Source organism: Gossypium arboreum, chromosome 4 (genome assembly GCF_025698485.1).
Source record: "Gossypium arboreum isolate Shixiya-1 chromosome 4, ASM2569848v2, whole genome shotgun sequence".
NCBI classification, from domain to species: Eukaryota; Viridiplantae; Streptophyta; class Magnoliopsida; order Malvales; family Malvaceae; genus Gossypium; species Gossypium arboreum.
Window position 1 is genome coordinate 122,415,155 of NC_069073.1, and position 24,217 is coordinate 122,439,371.

Consider the following 24,217-nt stretch of genomic DNA (forward strand, 5'->3'; position numbering starts at 1 on the left):
ATCCTATGAACATATAGCCCAAAAGTCGAGCAATAGTCAGTGATGAGTAAGTTTTGGAAGAAAAAAGAAATGGTTTGCGTTTGAGATTGTTTGCATTTGGTGCAATATTATAAATCAGGCATGAGCTTGACGACAAATAATCTTTACAACAGTTGTGCTGAAGAATCTGTCTTCATAATTTCTTTTGCTTGCGAGTTCACTGATCAACTTTACACATGCACATGATTTCAACAATCATGCTAGCAGCTTTGGATTTAAACACAATCATAATTTCAACTCAATGAAAATAAAATTCGGTTTTCCAATTACACATTACGGACTCTCAGCTAAATAAGGCTCCATTATCACCTGGAAATAAGCTTCTCCATTTAATCAGGTCGCCTGCAACAATTCCTTGATATCATACCCTTGCAACTGCATACACATAAAAACCAAGACATAAATTTTAGTTTCGTGATTCTAAATTTGCTTGCAACTTCAAGGGTACCAAGTCCAAATCGAGGTCATCAACAACATTCATGGTCATCGGTGTTGAAAATTTTTACCTGAAGAAAGGTAAGAAGCAAAATCACTCCCGAGTTCCAGAAAGCATGTATTGTGATAGGAGTCACCAGATTGCGAGTTTGAGCATATGAAAACCCCAAAGCAGTCCCTACAATAGACCAAGAGATTTGTCGGCTTTCACTCGATATAAGGAAACACATGATATGCACTATGTAATTTGATCTTTGGATGTATCCTAAACGATTGTGATATCTGAATGTGATTGGGAAGTGGAAACTCAAAAAATGATAATTGCTTACAGCAAATCCTCCACTTGTACTTTGCTGTCAAATATTACCTAGTACAAATAGCTGAGGAAACTCTCCGGGAGTAAGATGTGCAAGTGCAAATACAGCAGCACTAACAATTACAGAAACTGGTGTAGGCACCCTGAAAGAAGAATTGAGGAAAACATCAAACCAAGTTGTAAATTAATTACGAAGTATAACAAGCTTGAATACCAAGCCTCCAATGCACACAAATCAATTCAGAACTTATGCATTTTAATAAAAAAAAACTTTTGTGCAACAAGTGAAAAGATAGAACAGTGTTGCAGGGGAGCACAGGGAGTTCAAAAGAACAAGACAGTTGACTATCTTGCAATTAACAATCCTCATGCTAAATCAAGCTTGTTTCAAACCATTTGGATTGATTCCACCAACACTATTCAGATCATACTTTAAATGGCCACATTTGTACTTTGATAATTGAGATTTGAGATGTCCTTGAGTTTCCCAGGCCAGAGCCACAAATTGGGGCCATACAATGCTTATATTATTGAAGCCAAGAATTCCCAAATGCAACAACTTCAGAGTTTGTCCATATATATTTAGATCATGAGTTCATCATAAAATCACTTCTTGTTCTTCTACTTCCTATCCTTAATTATATTTCCAGTTATATTTCATTTTCTATTAACTGATTTATGTATCAGCAAATTGTTTTTATAGAATGAATCAAATGTTTGAAAGTAAGGTATATGAGTTTTCTAAACAAAGAAATAGCTCTTCAATCTTCAGTAAAATTGCACATTCTCGAAAAAAGGAAAAAGAATGTTAGAATTAGTATAGTTGACCATGTTCACTGATTCATTAAGACAACATAGCCAAGAAAGCATCCAATAATTTATTTAAAATACAGATTAAGTAAAAATACCATTTTGTCAGGGATGTCATAAAAAAGCCTCGAAATACCGTCTCCTCAAGAACTGGTGCCAGAACACCTGTGATGCCCACCAAGCAAGCAGTGCTACAATAGATATCAACAACATCAATTCAACTAATAGTGAAGAGAATAGTGCTTAGAACCCATAAGCTACACATCATTCTAACCAAATTTGCAACCACAATATGAGGAAAAGCTCCTATGCAAGTACCTGATACTTGAGGATCCAATCAATGGAAGCAAACGGACCAGAGCATCAGTCTGATAAATAAAAAATAAAAAAGCTTGAGAGGTCAGTAAGGAATATTAAATGGCAGAATGCCACTAAGTTTAGATAACAGTAATTGTAAGTCCAACAAGGGAGTATCCACTCTAAATTCCTCAGCTAGGTCATTTAGCTAATTCTCTGAAATACAAAATTAAAATCAAAATCAAACGCAAGAGGAATCCACTTGACTATCCTTTATTAAATAGAAAATAGTTGCAAATAATTTCTAACCTCTCTTTGAGAGTCCTCACCACGAAACAAGGACATGGCAGCCCCTGTTAAAGCAATAGCAATAAGAGCACCAACAAGACCAATTGCTGCCCACAAAAGCCATCCTTTCTTTAGGTTGAAAGGTTCCTTAAAATCTGAAAAGAGTATTACACAATATTGGCTTGAAAATTTGGATAAATAATTCATATCATTACCAGTCAAGTTTGGTTTAGATTTTTATTTTTAAATCTCTATTACCATAAACTTTGAAGAAAATTCAATTTTATAACTGAAACATTAAAAATGGTCAGTTGGCAGCCTTCCATGCAAATACCTATATAAGCAAAAGGCTAAAAGAACAAGACAATGCCCCTTTTCAATGTTGCCTAATAGAATAAGACATTATTTTCATAAGGTGCATAGAGATCAAAGCAATAAACAGGTTTTGCATGATGTATAGATACCATAGCGAAATAGGTCTTCAGGAAGGGGTTGAAAAGTGTTGGCTACACCATAAAGAACTCCAAGTACCACTATAGTTGTAATGCTGTCAAAGCAATAACAAACATATTTACATCCATATTTACACCAAAAAAAAACCCAGCAATGCAATTCAGAGGTAAAGGAAAATCTATCTGTAGTTAAAACATGACAAAAATTGAAAAAAATAAAAAGCATGTTTCACAGTTTTGTTATATAAGGAGAAACTAAGTCTCAGCGTAGCTTATCCGCAGATTGAAGTAAAGACAAGACATTAGAACATAAAGTTTACAAATAGAACTTCAATGCAAATGCAATGATGGTAACTATTTAAGGATAGTGATGCATACCTTTGATCCACAAACAGTATCTCAGCCTTCTGGTCCAAACTTAGTTCTTCAATATTAAGTCCTAGATAAGGTATAGCTGCTGTCTCTATTAATCCTGTCAAAATAAAACTGCCTGGGAAAACTTTATTGCATTCTTAATCCAAAGATACCACCCACAAACCATTTATCAAAAAAATAAGCAAAGATGAAACACACCTTAATCCACATGCAAGTGAAGTTAATGAGACTGTTTGCCACTCCCATGGAACCTCCCATCGCTTGAGTATTGGCCACCCCAATTCAGTCTCTTCCTGGGATTTAAGATGGGCAAATATTAGCCTCGTGCAACTTTGGGGTAAGTAGTAATATAATTGTGGGGAATTTTATTTTATTTTACCTTTTGCTGGAAATCGGGATTGTCTTTTCCAGCATTGAAGAAGCAAAAAGGAAGCAGTTTTGAGGGAGTAAGAGAAGGTAAGGTGGTACAAGTAAGAGAAGGTAAGGTGGTACAAGTGTTTGGGAACTTTAATAAAAGAGTGTTTGGCCTGTTATAAAGAAAGGGGGGAGTTCGCTTGGCGAAGGTTTTGGTCGAAGCAGAGAAGCAAAACCGAGGTAAGCTTGTAATCATTGTCGCAACCATTGTTTGGGTTTGATCGGAAGTTTGGAGTTAACGAATTCAAGCAGAGATATCCAGGCAAGGCGTGTGGGGATAAGGTTACGTTACGCGGAAAAACAAAGATAGGTCCCTCAACTTCTCTAATTTATGATTTCCTCCACTGAATTTTACATTTATTTACATTTATGTCTTAGTTTCCAATTAATAGTTGGATATATTATTACGAAAAAGTCATCATTTTTTATTTTTGGAAAAGAAAAAAGGGAACATTTAATAACTTAAATAACAATCCGATTCATGGAAAAATTGACTATATCAATCTTAACAACGGCAAGAGTATAAAATGCATAATATAGTTCAATAGTAAATCTTGGAAGTAAAAATTTTAAAAATTTTAGGAGTTCAATGAGATTGAAAAAAAAATTGGCATCTAATTAATATTTTTGTAAGAGTAATGAGATTTTTAAAAAAATAATTAAAAGGTATAATTAAAGTTTACAAAATTTGAGAGGATCTAACTAAAATTTTCTAAAAGCTTCGAAGAAAAAAATGAATTTTTTAAAATGATTGGAAACCTGAATAAAATTTTCTAAAAATTTAAAAAAAATCAAAATTTCCCAAAATTTAGAAAAGCAAGACGCCCTCAACCCTTATAACGGTTATTAGGGTTTACAATCAAAATTATTAGAAAGATAAATACAGTCTCTTCACATCTATTGTCTTCTCGAAAAAACATGCAATATTTGACTACATTGAAAGAATCGAGTAGGAAGTATTGTACACTAGCTAATTATTGAAGTAGCACCAACTTCATGCGAGATTTTAAAGTTGGCTTACAAGTGAAAGTCCAATTCCACAACCATATAAGAATCGAATAAGCTCAGCATGAGAAATCAATGTGAACCATCCAAATTCAGGTGTGTGTTGCACAAATTGATGATGGGAGGTCTCCATGGATTTATTATGAAAAAAGCCAGCGATGGCAAGAGTACTGGAGAGAATTAAGGGAAGTTGGCTTCCCATAAAATGCTCAGAATGAAGTAACAAAAGCCACAAGCTTCCAGGGGGAGTCGAGGCTTTGATATGAGAAGTTTTTGTGGCCATGTAAATGTTGGATCGAATACAAATGATGGAAGCGTGGCAGAAGGAATCATAAGAGGAGTGACCAGTCGAGCAGAGCAGCAAAGGTCATTAAACCTCTTGTGTTCAACAAACTACTTCCCAACCAGGATTTTAATGTATCCTTCTTCTTCGGTTTTACTTACTAATAGTTGAGAAGAACGCTTTGATTTGGACACCAATCCTTCTTCTACATAATTCATAGTTCTGAAATACCTAACAGTACCGCTCATGCAGGCTTTCCGAATCAAAGTCAGGAAGCACACAAATACGAAGTAGATGGATTGGAGGATAAAATGTGTTAGAAGCAGCAGCGTAAGAAATAGGAAAACCAGAAACAAATTGATATCCACTCAAACAAATCGAGATAGCATAGTATGTGAAACAAATTTTGACTTACCAACTAGGGTACAATTTCATTTGTCAACATTAACCTTTCCAAATCAAACACTCCTGTCTCTCTCTAGGCTAGATACCGATACAATTTCCTATCATTGTTGTCCCTTTCCAAGAAATCCCGCTCGATAAGAGACTCGATCCTTTTCTTAATCTCCGTTGGGTTGGCCAGGAACCGCGACTGCAACTGCTTTGTAACCTCAGCTATTATATTGTTGTGATCCAGCACCCTCCTTGATTTCATGATCCTAACTATTGCAGCTTCAATCTGCGGCTTCCTGTCCTCCTCCACTCTCTGTCGTGTCTCCTGCTTTTCAGGTTCTGATTCCTTTTGTGCAACCACAGTTCCTATCTTCACTTTGTAGAATTTGCTTGTGAACTTATCATTGACAAAAAATGCATCATCCTCACCAATGTCTTTACTCATAGGTTCTTTCCTAAGAACATTCTTTCCCTTCACGCATGCCATTGATTGCAAACACCTTTTCAAGTCTGAAGCAGGAATCCCAGTGGCTTGTTCAACCTCCTTGTAGCTAAGCCTATCAGCATTGTTAAAAAGCATCAGCACACACATCTGGTAAGTTGAAACATTCAACTCATGCTTCTGACCCTTCCCAAATGTTGCTTTTATATCTGCTGTCCCCATATTGGTTTGCCAGGACAACCTCCTACCAGTATGGGTTCCAAGATAATATGACCGAAACTTCTCGCAAAGTGCTGACATTTCAGCAGGCAGGTTGCAAGTAATACTGGGCTGAGTAGGCCAGGACCCTGTTGTTAGAACCTGAACAACTAGGGTAGGACCATCAGTCAGCTCAGGATGGCTTGCGTAAAACCCTTGCATTGTATCCTGGGAGGTCTTCATGTCAGTAAACATGCCTTCTAATTTCGATGTAAATTGATACCCACATTCTGTCTTAAGCTTGACTATCAGACTTCTCTCTGCATCATCAGAAACAGTTTTGCCAGATAGAAGCCGCTTAGCCAAGTGCTGTTTGTAGTACTTCTCAAATACATCCTTCTCCTGCAGATAGCGAAACAGCATCATAACTTTGTCAAGAATTATCTCCACATCCTCCTCACTGACTCCTTTCAAACCTTTACGAAGCTTGTCATCCACATACAAGGAAATGAACTCAGGAGAACGGTTATTCAAGTTGATGAAATACTCAAAAGAGGAGTTCAGAGCATTCTGGAATGTCTTATCATTGCTAAATGCTTGGCTAATGATACTATCATATTTGTCCTTTTCATCCAAGAGCCTCTGGACAAATTCCACAGGATCTCTTAACTTTTCTGCATCAGTAACCAGCTGTTTTCCTATTTCTCTGAGGTGAGAGGTCATCACATCTCGTATAGTTGAGAGACCATTGGGAACTCTTCTAAATAAATTGTACATTCTCCCCAAGTCCTCATACTTGTCATCAAGAAGCATATTTACCAAGCCAGAGTTCTCCATGTGGACTAGTCGCATCATGTGGTTAGCAATCATCTCCTTCTCCACTACATTAGTTATCTTGACTTCACTCTTGACATCCAAGTAATGGGTAACTCTCTCAATTTCTTCATTTAGACGTAACTCAGCTTTCTTCAGATAGTCCCCACAGTCACAGCACTCAATAAATTTCTGAGATTCACCCATATAAAACTCAGCAGAAACCTCAAGAAATGGCTTCTCAAAGTCCTCCTGGTAAACAGAGGAACCCAAATCCATAAGCATCTTGATTATATTCCTCATGAGCCCCCGGTCTATAACTTCACCAGTTCGCTCTCTGTGTACTAGTTCAAGAAGCATGCTCAAAAGCCTGGACTGTATTTTGCTGGAATGTATAACATTATCCCTCCACAAGTTAAGTCCCAGCTCATGAACAGGGGTTTTATGGGTGTTTGGAATGTAGGTCCTGTCCATGTACATCAATATGTCTCGAATCATTTGCAATGCCTTGTTGTGGTCGTTCCATTTCCTGTTCAGCTCTTCAAGAAACAAATCACCTTGAGCAGCCTCTATAGATTTTGATATTTCTTTGAGGTGTGCAGTCATAGTTGCAACCAGCCCAGAGTACAGCTTCTCACCAAATTTGTGCAAAACCATGTTGTATGCATTCCTGAATTCATGTGAGAAAAGCCAATACCATGAAAAAAAATGACCTAAGCTTTAATTTGCTCATTTGAAATTGACTTAGGAGAGATGGCAATGGAGAGATCTTTTCCAAGCACATAATATAGTTTCCAAGATTTTTAGCATGGATACTGATAAAAACTTTAACCAAAATCTGAATCCCCATTACTGCAACTGATAAGAACAATATGGATAAGTACTTTCAACTTTTCATAACTTAACAGAGTCTAACAGTGAACATCAGCTGACATATACAGTCAAATCACACCAGCATATGGACAGTCCACCTTAATCGTCAAATATGCCATATGTGTACGAAAACATTAACAGTGCTATGAGCATCCACGGACGGGCAAAATTCAATTGTTCCCATCATGTAGGTTACCAAATCACTCTTAAGAAGAATTTAATTAAATTTTTCCAAGCTTATTACCTCCATAGTCATGTTTAAACAGTATTTTCAGCAAATTTGTAACCCAAATATAATGTAAAAAATCCATGTACAGCGCAGATTAACTAATAATAAAGTCTTCATAGTTTTAAATTATTTAGACACAAAACCCTAATTAAACTTGCATCCGCAACTTCTATATATATATATATTTAAATAATTTTTAATAATTTAAGCACGGAATCATTGCTGGAAAGCTCTAGATTTATGAATCAAAATCATAGCGTTAATCACGAAGTCAAATCACATAAATTAATTAAAAAGGAGAAGGGGGAGGGGGGAACCTGTAAAGCTCTTCAAAACTGAGGCCACTGGCATTATGATTGTAAATCTCATGGATTGCATGTTCTAGAATGCTCCAGGTCTTCTCTGCATATTTAGGATCCACCACGACTCGGTGCTTGAACGCTTCTATCTGGAAATTCTTTTTCTTTTGATTACTCATTTCTTTCCAACCTACCTTCCTTTTTATCCTTTTCTTCAGATTACGAAACCCTAATCGAACGGAAACCCGCCCGAAGACTAACAGAACAAGCAAAAGAAAATACACGATCTATCAAAATTAAAATGATCAATAAACTCGTCTGATTAAAATCTTTGTATTAGATGGATTAGGGTTTGAAAATGGGAATATTGGGGGAAAAAAGAGGGATTTGTATAGGGACCCAAATGATAAATGAAAGTAGAGGAGAAAAATGAAACAGGTAACTGGAAATTTCTGTATATGTATATATAGTTATTAATTAAAGACCGTTTTTACATCAGCGATAAAATACATAATTTAATTCTTAACTGGATTACGGGTGAAAAACTTTACGAATTTTATAAGATTGGTTTTAATAGAAACGGTAAAGTTGAAATAATGATTTTTTTATTATGTGTATATATTTTGGTAAAATGATTTTTGTCCTTTAATATGGCGTAAAATAATTTTTTAAAAAATTAGAGTATTTTAAATTCTATCAATTTTAAATATTTAAAATAATTACTCATAATATTAATAATTTTTATCAATTTTATATAAATATATTAGAATATAACAAAGTTTTCTTTCAAAATTTATGAATTCTATCTTAAAATGTATTAATTTTTTAAATCTGAAAATTCAAAGAGAATAATTAAAAAAATTGCTTCAAAAATATAAAATAGATAGAATATATAAATAAAAGGGTTTAATTTGTTATTATATTAATTAAAATGATATATAATTAATAGAAAATATTAATTTTATAATTAATTGTTTTAATTGCTCATTTTAAAATTAACAGGATTATTTCTATTTTTGTAGAGAGATAAATTTGTTCAATATCAAATTTGAGAGGATTAGAGAGAAAAAAATTTACCTATAACTTTTCATATTTAATATAAAAATATAAAATGACAAAAAATTCTTTTAACATAATATGTATTACTTTATAGTTTTTTTTATAATTTTATAATTGATCCCATAATACTGATACTTAAGAACTAAAAATTCTTTCACCAAAAAAACTAAAAATTCTTGTAAAATAATAAAAATCAATTATTCTCCTAATTAAAAATCACAATCAATTCAATCCTTATAATATAATTCTTTTATTGAAGTCTAAATAGACTAAGTGATAACAAGACAATTGATACGGTGGTTAATGTAGTAGTTACTATAAAAAAATGATACATGATGTTAAACATAAAAATGTTGACATGTAAGAATTAATTAATTTTTAAATTATTTTAAGAGAGATTAATTATTTTTAATTATTTTATGATGATTTGATTAATTTTTAGAAATTATGGAAAAATATTAAAGAAAGTTATAGAAAATTATTAAAATGATAAAATTTATAAAAATAAATAAATAAAAAAGAGTAGCAAAATTTTAAATTTTTTATAGTATTTAATATTTTATTGATAATTTATATAATTTCATTCAATAATTTCTAAAAATGCCTTATAAAATTGTTCTTTTCCTCTTGAAAACTCTTAATAGATGCCTTCCTTAAGGAGGAAATTGCTCAAAGAGTGTCGATAAAGGACCAAGTATTGCCCTTTCTATGAGTCTTAAGATTGAGAATACAGAGCATACTTTTTTGCTTTGCCCCTTACCCAAAGCAGTGTGTTTTCTTTTAATAGAGCACAAGAGTCGTCATCATCATATTATGATCAACGTTGTTAATTCCAAACGAGTGAGAGACTTTAAGAGTAAATCACGACTCTTTTTTCCTTTTTTGATCTGGAATCATGACTAATGTTTCACGTCTCAATAATACACGGTAATAGGTTATTTACAAGTAATTTTTTGCTCTCCAGCCACTGCCTTTCTTGACTAAGACAGACGAGTACTGTTTTCCACGTCAAATCATCAGGTATGATATTCTCTCCCAACATTTGTAGCAAAATCATTATAGCCTTTTGAATATTCCCCGTCCTACAAAAAGCATTGATCAGTGGACTATAACTTCCACCATCAAGTCTGCAACCTCTACTAGCCATGTCCTCCATTAGCTTTAAAGCACTACCAAATTTATCACGACTGCAAAACCCACTAATTACATCATTGAATGTTGATGCTGCTGGTAAATAGCCACAGACAACCATTTCATTCATCAGCTCAACTGCCTCTCGCATACACCCTTTCTGGCAAAATCTACGAATTAAACAATCGAAAACAAGAACACTTGGAATACCCCCTTCCCCGATCATCTGATCATAAACTCTCTTTGCATCCTCAATACCGCCCTCCTTGCAAAATTCCAATATCCTTATGTTCCTATCAACAGCCCTAGGAAATAAATTTTGCATCTTGGAAAGGAACTCCAATGCTTCCTCCGAGAAATTGTTCTTGTATAAACCATAGAGCACACTGTTATAAGGACTAACACGCCCACCTGAACCCACCTTACTCTCCTCCATTAGCTCCAAAATCTTAAACCCGTCTTCCATTCTCCCTGCTGAACACAGTCCTTCAATCAATTTATCGAAAGTAGCAAAGTTCCAACTGATCCCATCTGTCTTCATTTCATTGAACATATCCAGAGCTGAATCCAACATGTCAGACTCACAGAAACCAGAGATCAATATGTTGAATGTGTCAGCATTTGGGAGACGGCCTTTATTCTCCATCTCCCTAGAAAGCCTCTGTCCGAGTTTCACCTTTCCTATTCTACAGTAACCCTTTATCAAAGTATTATATGCTACCACATCCACTACACCCCCCTTGCTCTCGACTTTCTCTAAAATCTCAAAGCCTTCAGATACACGACCCACATCGCAGAGAATTTTCAGAACCTTAGTCAGGGTAATGACATCTGGTACAAACCCCATGGTGAAGCTCTTCTCTAACAACACAAGAGCTTGAACTAAATTTTCTTCTTTACAGTAGGCAGATATCAAGATATTAAAGGTAACTGCATTGGGGTTCTCCATTTCATTCATCAAGCTTCTGGCTCTCCCAACTTTACCATTCTTACATAGAGCATGGATCAAAGTGTTGTAAAGCACAGCATTGGGCTTTACAGTGCTAGACTTGATAAGTTGCAGAAGCTTAAAAGCATCGGCAATTCTGTTAGTTAAGCAAAGACCTTTCATCAAAATCCCAAAAGTATATTCATCGCTTTGGACACCAGTCGGCATCATCTTCTTCCTATAAAAGTGCCTAGCCAAATCAATATCTTCTTTGACAAGAACGTCGAGTATCGAGTTAAAAATCGTCAAGGAAGGGGGTTTGTTAAATCTGGAAGCCAAATCAAGAACCTCGATGACATCCCGGATCTTCCGGGCTCGCCCAAGGCCTCGAACTAGGGTGACAAGAATATCTTCATCTGGGGGAACGCCTAATGTGGTGGGCATTTCGTCGAGCAGTTCCTTGACAGTGTTGAAACGGCGGAAAGCACAGAGCTTGTGGATCAAAGCACGGTAGGTGGACTGAGAGTGGGTGAAATTTGGGAGCTTTGAAGCCCATTGGAAGGTTTTCACCGCTGTTTCTGCTGAATTCTGGTCTAGTATGAGATGGGCAATATGCTCATGACTTGGAACGCCAAGGGATGAGGATGATGATGACGACCATACAAGTCTTGAATGAAAGCTCGGAAATGATTGTAGAAGAAAATCATGGGCTTCGATGGATGACAAAGCTGAAAATATCCAACTCAAAGGATGTGAGGGCTTCTTCATGGGATTCACTTTACCCAAACAAAATGTCTTTATCCTCTTCAGATTTTAGAAGTTATCAGTTAGCTTTCAATTATGTTTTGATTTAAAACATAGGGGTAAATTCCACAAGTGATCACTCAATTTTCATAAATTTTTATTTTAGACACTAAAAATTTGGCCACCGCCACTAATTTAATGATATTTTACACTCATTGTAATCGCCCTATATTAATAAGTTTCTTTCTGATTACTCATTATTAATTTTATTATTTCCAAAAAATCTAAATTTTACAGAAAAGTAAGATATTCAACTATGAAGATAAAATAAAGGGTAAACTATCTAATTAGTCACTAAATTTTAATATGTTTTTTTTTTGTCATTTAAACTATAAAAATTTATAATTTGAAGTTTAAGAAATCCTTTTTAATTACTGTGTGGCTAAATCTCAAACGACCAGTGCATTACATTATTTCCGAGTGAGCTCCACCATATTATTATCTTTCCTTTTTAATTTCTTTTACGTTTCTTTCATTTATTCTTTTTTCCTTTTTCTTTCTTCTCCATCATTGGTGCTTGCATGTTCATCACATATTGAATCAAAAGAGTAAATAGTTGTAAACTTTTTAATTAAGGATTCTATTAGTTTGTAAATTTTTTGGTGTTAGTGTTGAATTACATAAACAATTTGCTGAATCTTATAAATTTGGTGGGTTCTCTCTTTTATTATTTTTATCTACATTATTTGATTTTTCTATCGTATTTATATTCAGTAGCAATTTGGTTGCATTTATTAGTTTTTCTATCATGTTTGATGTTCAATAATAATTTATCAGGTTAATCCGTTGTGCCAAATTCGGTTTCCAAATGCTTAAATCCTAACACCATAGTAATCTTGCAGTTTGTTTATAGTTATGGACTTTGATGCCTTTTTCTTTTCCTGGCAGAAAAACGTTAAGGTTGTTATCATTGATGGGTACGGCTTATTAGGATGTTCCAAATGACGAGAATGCTTTAAAAAAGTCCGTCTCACATCAACCTGTGAGTATCGCCATTGAAGCTGGTGGCTGAGCTTTCCAACTCTATGAATCAGTAAGCTTGCCTATTTTTGTCATGCAAAATTATCCATCACTTAACGCTCTGTACAATGATTAAGTGTTTTACCATTTGTCAATGTTTGAACATATTTTCAAGGAGTTTCCAATGGTGAATGCAGTTAGATATGGCACCCATGATAACGGTCAAGGCTGTTAAGATAAATGTTGTTTGTTAATTTTGTTGCAATTTAGTTACTAGCAGTTAATGGGTTAGTGCTATTATCATTGTTGACAGCAAGAATATCCTTTGTTGTATAAATACCCTTGCTCAAGTAATTTTAATATATGAAAAAGTTTGAATAGAAGCAAACTTTAACATGGTATCATATACGTCTCTCTCATTACGGATTTTTGAGGTCACCAGCAATGATTTTTTATTCAGTTTTTGATAGCCGCTTCTTCTCCACCAAAAAGATTAATATCCTTCTTGATGACTCCAATTATTTGCTATGGCGTCAACATGTACTTCTTGCGATCAAAACTTACAAGCTGCAACATTTTTTTGATCAAACTGTTGTCCCTCCATCGCTAATCTCTGATGAAAGTGGTGTGCTTCAAGAAATCATGCTTTTGTGTTGTATAAACAACAGGACAATGCACTTGTCCACCATGTAGCATCATTTTAACTGGGTCAAAATAATACTTTATTGACCCATTTAGCATGGTTTTGCAGTCCAACATAGGAAATAAGTAGCTCATGTTCATGCAACTTTATAATAAGTTCTTTATTAAATCAACTTCATGGTCCCACTGCACAATTAAATATAACACATTAATAAATAATATGAAATAATTTAATTTATGAACAAAATTCATGTAATAAAGCACGAATTTGCATATTTTATAAATCCACGTCCGTTATTGAGGTTTAAGCAAAATTCACTAAATTAATTAACAAATACTCAAAATTAGTATTATTTTCAAGTACAAAGGTGGTAAAAGCTACTAAAAAAAACCTATATATATTAGAGTTTACAGTTTATAAGCTTGGTTGTTAAATAGGATTATTTTCTAAAGGAATTTTGATTAATTTTAAGTTTAAGGACTAAAATAATAAAACAATAAACTTAGGGTGGAATTCTTGTGAAATTTTATTAATTATGGGCTGTAGAAGAGCTAAGGAGAATTCATTTAGCTTAGAGTTGGTTTAATTGTGATAAATGTGTACATTTCAGTTTTAGGGACTAAATTGAATAAAATGAAAAATTTAAAGGTAATTTTTAAAATATCATGATATGATCAAATACATGAAGTTAAAGATTTTAAGATATTTGAATTGGGATGCTATTGGAGCTGGAATATTGGAGCAAAGGATTGGTGAACAAAGTTCGCAACATTACCGCAAAAGAGCTACGTAAAGTCATGATGATCGAAGCGAGTCAGGGTCATAGTCTAGTGATGATCTAACCGAAGCAAGCCTTGATGACACATCAGTAAGAGGCACGCGGTCGAATGACGAGACCTATCAGCAAGCTAACGTAACACTAATTAAACTTGTGAGCTTTGAAGAAGCTAAAACCATTGAAAGTTGGAAATAAGCCATACGAGAGGAGTTGAATATGATTCACAAGAACCAGACTTGGGAGCTCGTTGACAAACCATCACACAAAAAAGTTATTGCCATCAAGTAGGTATTCAAAACCAAACTGAATGCCAAAGGCGAAGTTGGTTGTGAAAGGTTTCAATCAATAGTATGACATTGATTACTAGGAGACTTTTGCACCAGTAGCAAGGCTGGACACGATCAGATCATTATTGGCCTTGGCAGCAGAGATAGGTTGGAAAATTCATCAGTTGGATGTCAAGTCAGCTTTTCTAAATGACTACTTGCAGTAATAGATCTATGTGGAGCAACCTCTTGGGTTCGAAGTTAAAGGACAAGAAGAAAATGTGTATAGGCTTAAGAAAATCTTATACGGGTTGAAACAAGCTCCGCGAGCTTGGTATTGTAACACCCCTAACCCGTGTCTGTCGTTAGAATAGGGTTTCAGAACATTACCGAGTAACCGTAACCTAAATCATTCATTTTTAAACATTTCAAAAATCATAATATAATTCATCATTAACATGCATAGAGTCCCTTATTAAAGCCTTTGAGGGCTTAAAAATACTTTAGAAACGATTTGGGACTAAATTGGGAACATTTGAAAATTTTAGGAAAAAGTTAGAAAAATTTTAACTGCATGGTTCACACGGCCGTATGGGCATTCGAAGTAGGGACACACAGTCGTGTCCCAACCCATTTTCGTGCTCATGTAACTCACTGACTTTGTAACACCCCTAACCCATATCCGTCGTCGGAACAAGGTTACAGAGCATTACCAGGATATACAGATCAAATACAGACATTTCATATTATTTAACATTCTTATCAGAAATCAATCATAAAGTCCCTTATATGAGCCATCGAGGCCCAAAATATACATTAAAAACAAGTCAGAACTAAACCGGATACTCAAAAAATTTTCAGAAAATATCAAAATTTTTTCGAGGTGTAGGGGACACATGCCCGTGTGGCCAGGCCATGTATCTCACACGGTCAAGAGACACGCCCATGTCTCAGGCCATGTGGACATTCAAAATAGGGGCACACGGTCGTGTTCCAGCCCGTATCCAATTTAGGGAGCTCTCTGACTTGGGTCACATGGCCAAGTCACCGCCCGTCTGCTAGGCCGTGTGAGTATTTTGAGCATTCTGTTTTGCAATTTTAAAGATGTAGGGGACATGAGGCCAAACTACACGTCGGTTGTCACACACGGCTGAGACACACGCCCATGTCTCTGCCCGTGTAGACAAAAATAGGCTATTTTCAAGCCATATTTCTCACCCAACTTTGATATCAACCTAAACACAACAATTTGCACAATCACAAGTCACAAGTTACAATAAGCCCTTCAATTCAAGCCAAACTCAAGTTTAATACATGACATATTATCACATATATCGTAGCATTCAAATTTACCATATTGATCAAAATACATATTTGCTTACTTATACCAAATATACTATCTCAACTCATTCATCAACATGCCTATAAACTATCTATCGCTCAACCACACCAAAATTAAATCAAGAATGATAAAACCACACACATATATATACATCAAAATATGTCCAACACAAGCCATTCCAATGGTTAATCACAACCAAACATTTACTTGCCAACATTGGCCAATTTAACCTATACATGCCATTATAAACAAAATTGATTTACTCTATATATATATACCAAAATAGTCAAGGGATAATGTGATGTAGCTTCGACCAACTTCCAATCTTAACGAGCCTCCGAGTTACTATAAAACAGGAAAAAAAAAACAGAGTAAGCTTTTAAGCTTAGTAAGTTCGTATAACAGGAATTTAACTTATAGGTAAGCAAACTAAACATACTCAAACCAATTTGGCCACATGCCTAAACACATATCCTCATCAAGCATGTTAGTTATGTAATTCATATAATAACTTATAATCACAAATGTATATAGTCATCAGGCAAGTTTTATACACATGTAACTTTCATCTCATTTTCCAACATGTCAAGTAACATCATTTTCATGTATTTCAGGCATATACGGGTAACAATTCATTTCGTATTCATATTGTCTCATACCAGAACTTTACCCATTGAACCATTTAAAATATCGATGGATACAAGGGTAGTACACACTAAGTGTACAAAACTGTAATCCGTCAATTCATATAATATTCGTCAATTCATATTCAGGAATGCTCACATGAGCATATAAACGGGTAGTTCTTTCGAGCCATATAATAAGGAGCTCATATGAGCCATGTAACCGGAAGCTCATAAGAGTCATAATCGGGAAGCTCATGCAAGCCAATATCGGGAAGCTCCAGAGAGCCATTAATTGGGAAGCTCATGAAAGAGCCTTTAATTTAGAAGCTCGTAAGAGCAATATGTCGGGATGCTCATAAGAGCTAAATAACAGGAAGCTCGTGAGAGCCAAATTTCAAGAAGCTCAAAAGAGCCAATATCGAAATGCTCATGAGAGCTAATAACGGGATGCTTTTTTGAGTTGCGGTATGCCCGTAACACATGCAGGACCACAACCAATTGGGAACTCTTAATGACAAATGTCACTTGTATCTGTCGAATTTCTTAGCTTCAAACGGAACTTAGTACTTGTCAGAAATTATTGGATATGTGATCCATACTTATACATGAAAATTTTATACATTTCATAAACATAAAATTTAATTTAAATATATAAACATACAATTTAGTTACACGAACTTACCTCGACAAATATTCGTGTACACAAAAGCTACTAATCCGTTACTTTCTCTTTTTCTTGGTCTAACTCCGTATTTGATCTCTGGATCTACATAATGAATTTAACATTAATTTATATTCAATACAATACAATTCACATCTTCGGAAAAATTACCATTTTGCCCCAATACTTTTAATTAATTACGATTTCATCCCTAAGCTCGGAAAATGAAATTCATGCAATTTAATTCTTATTTCAAGCTTAGCCGTTTTTTACATATAACATTAGCAGCTCATGTATTTCATAAAATTCAGAATTTGTCTATGAATTTTACATATTTTCAATTTAGTCCCTAAATCATAATTTCATCAAAATTCCCTTTACAAAAGTTGTTTATCTATCAACAACCTTTCATTTTCTACCATAAAATTTCATAATTCAACTATACTCATCCATAGAAAAACCCTAAAACTTTAATGGTTTTACAAATTAATCCTCGAGATAGCTAAATTAAGCTATTACGACATTGGAAACATAAAAATCATTAAAAATGGGACAAAGATACTCACCTAATTAAGCAAAATAAGCTTGCTTGAACTCCATAACCATGGCTAGGGTTTCCATGTCTTATTTTTAGGAAAGATGATATAAAATGATGATATTTTCTTATTTAATTAATTTATCATCTTTTATTTATTTACTTTCTAATTTAGTTTTTTTCTTTAATGAATTTTCCAATGATGAATAATCATGTTTATCTGCTAACTCCACTAATTGGTCTATTTTCCATATAAGGACCTCCAATTTTGAATTCTATAGCTGATCCCTTTAGCTACTAGAGTTCAACTTTTTAAATTTTCATACGACATTTCTATCATAATGCAGACTATAAAATAATATTAAAATAAAATTTTTTTGACCATAGATTTGTGGTTCCGAAACCATTGTTCCAATTTAACTGAAAATGGGTTGTTACAGACTTGGGTCACACGGCCAAGCCACACGCCCGTGTACCTTTCAGAAATGCCCTCGCACCCTCGTGTGTCTCACACAGCCAAGTCACACGTCCGTGTGTCTGGCCGTGTAGACCTAAAATATGCCTTAAAACACAAGTTTACCATTTCTACTTGCTTGGGCATTAAGCAATTGAAAAACCAATCGTTTAACCTATCTAAAACACGATCAAACACACTAGAAATGAGCCAAAACAATCATCCTAGATGTCTAACTAATGTACCATCATTGGTACTACATTTATATCATCCATGCATCATTCAAATCAAAATTATAAACATGTCAAAATCAATCAATTTAGCCTAGTTCATATCTACCTAAAACATCAACTTTAATCGACATATACATAACAAGCATTGATTCAATTCGATATACCATATTATGGCTTTAAACACAAACACATGTTTACATATATACCAAACCAACCTAACACTTATAATTTCATTTACAATTCATCTATAAAATAACTATCAACTAGACATCCTAGGTACATACCAACACAAAAAGATAAACATCACGGCATTTGAGATCAGGATCATTGTTAGATTTTGAATCTACGATCAAAAGTGAAGTACTTAACCTGCGCACGGAAAACAAAACCATACGCTGAGTGAAACTCATTGATTTTTATATAATCCGAACAATTAAAGACATAAAGATACATGAATGCTCAATTTGAAATGCATAATCATGTTACTATTTAACAAGCAATTGTAAATATCATCTCAGTTTGTAAATATCATATCAGTTTCATGCATAATACTTCATTATATCATGATTTACTCACTTCACTAATATTCTTCCTGTTAAATGTGACTCCTATTTTCAGTCAAATTTGAAAAATAGTCTTTCAGTTAAACTCTATTTACTTGTTTCAATCAAACACTGATTAGTTTAGATTATTTTACTATTATTTGACTTATGAATTTAGCCTATAAATAGGCTCTTTTACAACCTTAGAAAACACCCATTAGAGAATAGAACTCATAACACATTTAGAGAATTTTGTGTTTACGTTTTGTGGGTTCTTTATTTTCGGGTTTTCGGGGTTTAGTTTTTATCTCCATCTTTTGTACTCTTCGTTCTTTTGCCATTATAATAAAATTATCTTTGCCCGTGGTTTTTTATCCTCTTTGGAGGGGTTTTTCCACGTTAAATTTGTGTGTTCAATTTCTCAATTTATTCTGCTATTTTCTTGTTCGTTGCTTAATCGGGTCGAAATCCTAACAAGTGGTATCAAGAGCTAGTTCAATTTTCATAGATCAGCCCATTCAGAGATGGCAACAACAAGGTTTGAAATTGGCAAGTTCGGATGATGGCAATTCTAGTTCAATTAGGCTTGAAAAAGGTTGTTATCGGGAAAAAGCCTGAGAATCTAAATAAAACAGAATGGGAAGAGCTTGATGAAAAGGCTTTATCTGCAATCCAGTTGTGCCTCACAAATACGGTATTGCAGGAAGTATTGATGGAGAAGACCTCATCTGCCTTGTGGAAAAGGTTAGAAACTCTTTATGCGACTAAGTCTTTGGCTAACCGTTTAGTGTTGAAACAACGTCTATTTACGTTTCGCATGAACGAAGGTGAGCTTCTTAGAGATCACATCAGTCAATTCATTACTCTTTTAAATGATTTAAAGAATGTTGAGGTTCATATTGACGATGAAGATCAGGCTATGCTATTATTGTGCTCTTTACCCCCTTCATACAAGTCTTTCAGGGAGACCTTGATTTATGGCAGAGACAAACTCTTGTTCGAAGATGTGAAGGGTTATTTGTTGAGTAGAGACAAACTCGACAATGAGCTTCATTTGGATAGCAAGACAGATAGGCAAGCTTCCGTTTTGGTAGCATCAAAGAAACGAGATAAAAGGTGTCGCTATTGTAAAAAGTTAGGTCACGTCAAAGCAGATTGTTATAAACTACGAAATAAAAAAGCTGTTGAGAGTAACGAGGAAGATGTAGCTGGTGCTAATTTGGCCGATGAAAATGGGGATGATTTCTTGTTAGTGTCAACAAGTGATAACACCAAGCTCACGTCCGAGTGGATCCTAGATTCAGGATGTTCTTTCCACATGTGTCCCAATAGAGAATGGTTCTCCACATACAGTTCAATTGAAGGTGGAGTTGTGCGCATGAGAAACGATTCATCTAGTAAGGTAATTGGTATTGGTACTGTTAAAATTAAGATGCACGATGGGACGATTAGGACACTCTCAGATGTCAGATATGTACCTGATTTACGAAAGAATCTCATCTCCTTAAGTATTTTAGACTTGAAAGGATGCAAAATCAACATCGAGTCGAGCGGTATTAAAGTATCTCGTGGAGCTCTCGTTTTGTTAAAAGGTAAAAGAACCGGCAGTCTTTATATTCTGGAAGGTTATACAATGACCGGTGAAATCGGACGTCCCTCGTCCGTTACGGAGTTGAAGTCAACTTGTTTGGAGCGGAGGCAACTTGGTCATAGGAGAGAAAAAGGAATGACTGTTTAGTTGAAGAGAGGTTTTCTTTTAGATGCAGGTTTTGAAAAGTTAGGGCACTGTGTTCGTGAAAATCAGACCCAGGTTAGTTTTGATCTGGCAGTGTACAAGTCGAAGGCTAGAAGTCTTCCAATTTCTAAGCACAAATTCGACTCAGTTAATTCCCTGCATAGTTCAAGATAGGCTCGTGGCGGGCTTTGGCAAAGATGGTGTTGTGGAAATATGAGTCAAGGTGGAGATTTGTTAAATATGACTCCTATTTTCAGTCAAATTTGAAAAATAGTCTTTCAGTTAAACTCTGTTTACTTGTTTCAATCAAACACTGATTAGTTTAGATTATTTTACTATTATTTGACTTATGAATTTAGCCTATAAATAGGCTCTTTTACAACCTTAGAAAACACCCATTAGAGATTAGAACTCATAACACATTTAGAGAATTTTGTGTTTACATTTTGTGGGTTCTTTATTTTCGGGTTTTTGGGGTTTAGTTTTTATCTCCATCTTTTGTACTCTTCGTTCATTTGCCATTATAATAAAATTATCTTTGCCCGTGGTTTTTTATCCTCTTTGGAGGGGTTTTTCCACGTTAAATTTGTGTGTTCAATTTCTCAATTTATTCTGCTATTTTCTTGTTCGTTGCTTAATCGGGTCGAAATCCTAACACTTCCATTAGTTAGTTTAACATATAACTCAATTAACATCACTTACTATAAAATAGCTTTTCATATCTCAATCAACATTTCATTTTAACAATGGCATAATTCAACTATATTCAATCAATGAGTACACTACTCATATATCTCATTTATAATCACAATTTTTCCAACTTTCATATATCAATTCACTTTTCCATTTCCAATTCACATATTTTTCCATTTCAATATCGATAATAGAACTTGTTATTTAATTACCCCTATTAACACGACTTGGACTCAGACGGATACACGGATCCAACTAACGCACTAGTTTGGCACCCAGTGCCTCATCGGAAAAATCTGAATTAATAACTATGCCCAGTGCTATATAAATTGACACCTAGTGTCTCATCGGTTAAACCGAAGTAAATTGGCACCCAGTACCTCATCGACTTGAAGTTGAAGAAATCCTTAAACTTTTCCTATTCTATGGCATGCCATCTATATCCGACTTAACCCGATACAGTTAATAGGGTTCCAATTCACCTTCCAAATACAACCAATATCCAATTATCATAATTGCACATTATCACATTTACACATATATTTATTTCAATTCAAATAATCAATACATTCATAATATATATACCAACTCAATCCATTTCAATCAACTATAATTTCAATTCAATATCAAAGTGCCAAAATACTCACCTCAACAACCACTTACCATATGCATTAAATCAAAATATAATAATTAGTAACTAGGTTCGGATTATTTGAATACAAACTATGGATTCCGAGCTATTTGACTTCGATTTTATCCTTCTCCTTTTTAGTCGAGGATTCCGGTACAACGTTAGCTACGGAATTAAAACAATTAAAATTCATCAATACAACAAATTTCGATCTCATATTAAATATTTTAAATTTTTACTCATTGTTTGCCTAAATTCCAATTTAGTCCCTAAACCGAGACTAATTTTTATTCTTTACAATTAATTCTATATTTTAATAAAAATTCACTTTAAACTAAATTTAACTCCATATTTTCAATTAAACACCTAAATTTTGAAATTTTCACAATTTAGTCCCTATTACTCAAAATTTACAATTTATTCTACAATTTAATCCTTTTCTATTTCTAGCTTAAAATCTATCAATTTAATCTCTAATACTAAAAATATTTAATAATAACATTTAAAAACTCAATCAATATTAAAATTACAACATGAGTTGGGTAGTCCTAGGTACTGGGATTCCAAAAACATAAAAATCACAAGAAAAACGAACTAAATTGACTAACCAATTGAAGTTGAAACTTAAAAGCCCTTAGGATGCCCATGTTCTACTTTCTCCTTCCTATCTTTCTTTTCTTTTCTTACTCTTTTGCATGTTAACATCTTTTTCCTTATGTTTTTATTATCATAACCATTATTATTTTATAAATTATACATAAATTAAATGTATTTTAACTATTATTATAACATATAACATATATATAATTTCATATTTCATTAATACCAATAACATGAAATAATGTACATTTGCTACTTTAGTCCTTTATAGTTAATTTAATTTATAATTCAACTTTTAACCTTTATGCAATTTAGTTCTTATACTATAATAACTCTTAATTCATGCAATTTCACTTAATCGAAACCTAATTAACTACACAATTAATTTCGTAAATATTTTTAATAAATATTTAAGAGTCTGATTTATGGGGATGAAGTCTCGAGAATGCACTTTTTGACACCTCTGACTATAGAGTCATTACAGGTATGCAAGAATAGATGAGCAATTTGTGAGCTTGAGATTTGAAAAAAGTCCTAGCAAACCTGCTATGTATATGAAGAAGATTGGCGAACTCACGGTGTTAATTGTTTCGCTATATGTTTACGATCTTCTTGTGATTGGGAGCAGCAATGACTTAGTGAAGGAGTTTAAACTGCAAAAGAAGAAGATATTTGAAATGTCGGATCTTGAGGATATAAGACATTTCCTTGGGATGAAAGTGCGACAAGTTTAAGAAGCTATTTTCATAAGCCAATAGAACTTCGCACTAAAGATTTTAAAGAGGTTCTACATCTAGAAGTGTAAACCAATCAGCACGTCTGTTGCAGTTAGAGAAAAACTCAGTAGTAGTGGAAATTTTCAAAAGATTGATGAAAAAAATTATCGACGTCTTATTGGTTGTTTGTTGTACTTAACAGCGACACGACCTTATATTATGTTCACAGTTAGCTTGTAGTCAAAATTTATGCATTGCTACGATGCATCTCATTTTAAATCTGCAAAAAGGGTGTTGAGACTGCAATGGACACTGCAATGGCGAACTCATCAAAGTTTTTTGGGTACACGAACAGTGATTGGGTTGGATCAGTAGAAGATATGCGACAATATTTCTTTTTGCTTCGGTCTGGGGTATTCTCTTGGTGTTCTAAGAAGCAGTTGACAGTTGCTCAATCCATAGCTAAGCTTGAGTATGTAGCTGCAGTAGCAATAGTCAATCAAGCAAATTGGTTGAGAAAGTTTTTGTCTGACTTGAATTTTATGCAAAATGAAGCAATCAATTTTTTTTACAATAATCAGTCTACCATAACAATTGCGAAAGACCCAATCTTCCACGGGAAGACAAAATATTTTGAAATTAAGTACTACTTCGTGAAAGAAGTCGAACAAAGCAAAAAAGTGACTCTGGTTCATTGCAGTACTGAAACTCAACTTGCAGATATTCTAACCACACTACTTCAGAAGATGAGGTTTGAAAAGTTGAGAGATAAATTTGGTGTTTGCAACATGAAAACCAAGGAAAGTGTTGCGAGATTATTGTTCATGCATCATGCGAGCAAATTAAGAAGCTATGAAGCAATTGGATTTGAATTATGTTTTCAGATCATATTTTCTAAATTTTATAGAAGATTTAGAAT

The 24,217-nt window shown here is 34.1% G+C and overlaps 3 protein-coding genes across 4 annotated transcripts; all 3 read right to left on the reverse strand.

Annotated features, from left to right (window-relative positions):
- Positions 1-152: 152 nt before the first annotated feature.
- On the reverse strand, positions 153-3,860 carry LOC108482782 (uncharacterized). 2 transcript variants are annotated; one of them, XM_017785893.2, is made up of 10 exons: positions 3,392-3,755; positions 3,211-3,305; positions 3,016-3,123; positions 2,650-2,732; positions 2,207-2,340; positions 1,919-1,968; positions 1,699-1,791; positions 842-933; positions 546-652; positions 153-414 (listed from the first exon to the last, which is right to left on the reverse strand). In XM_017785893.2, exons 1-10 carry the CDS (start codon positions 3,632-3,634, stop codon positions 373-375), a joined length of 1,047 nt encoding a protein of 348 aa, XP_017641382.1. In that variant the 5' UTR covers positions 3,635-3,755; the 3' UTR covers positions 153-372. The 2 variants fall into 2 exon arrangements, 1 of the variants encoding a protein (XP_017641382.1); XR_008281388.1 differs by having other exon boundaries at positions 376-414; positions 804-933; positions 3,392-3,860.
- Positions 3,861-5,052: 1,192 nt separating this feature from the next.
- Positions 5,053-8,545, reverse strand: LOC108482781 (cullin-3A). The gene is made up of 2 exons (XM_017785892.2): positions 7,980-8,545; positions 5,053-7,230 (listed from the first exon to the last, which is right to left on the reverse strand). The coding sequence occupies exons 1-2, from the start codon at positions 8,138-8,140 to the stop codon at positions 5,193-5,195; spliced, it is 2,199 nt and encodes a 732-aa protein (XP_017641381.1). The 5' UTR covers positions 8,141-8,545; the 3' UTR covers positions 5,053-5,192.
- A 1,248-nt stretch (positions 8,546-9,793) lies between these two features.
- LOC108481016 (pentatricopeptide repeat-containing protein At2g17525, mitochondrial) lies at positions 9,794-11,948 on the reverse strand. Its single transcript, XM_053027195.1, has one exon. The coding sequence runs from the start codon at positions 11,845-11,847 to the stop codon at positions 9,928-9,930; it is 1,920 nt and encodes a 639-aa protein (XP_052883155.1). The 5' UTR covers positions 11,848-11,948; the 3' UTR covers positions 9,794-9,927.
- Positions 11,949-24,217: the final 12,269 nt, after the last annotated feature.

Excerpts from the sequence above, each read along its gene's own strand:
- LOC108481016 (XM_053027195.1), bottom strand. The coding sequence starts at position 11,847 with ATGAAGAAGCCCTCACATCCTTTGAGTTGGATATTTTCAGCTTTGTCA.
- LOC108482781 (XM_017785892.2), bottom strand. The coding sequence starts at position 8,140 with ATGAGTAATCAAAAGAAAAAGAATTTCCAGATAGAAGCGTTCAAGCAC. Across the intron at positions 7,231-7,979 it reads AGTTTTGAAGAGCTTTACAG|GAATGCATACAACATGGTTT; the intron begins GTTCCCCCCTCC and ends ACATGAATTCAG.
- LOC108482782 (XM_017785893.2), bottom strand. The coding sequence starts at position 3,634 with ATGGTTGCGACAATGATTACAAGCTTACCTCGGTTTTGCTTCTCTGCT. Across the intron at positions 3,124-3,210 it reads TCACTTGCATGTGGATTAAG|TTTTATTTTGACAGGATTAA; the intron begins GTGTGTTTCATC and ends TTTCCCAGGCAG. Across the intron at positions 415-545 it reads TGCTTCTTACCTTTCTTCAG|TTGCAAGGGTATGATATCAA; the intron begins GTAAAAATTTTC and ends ATGTGTATGCAG.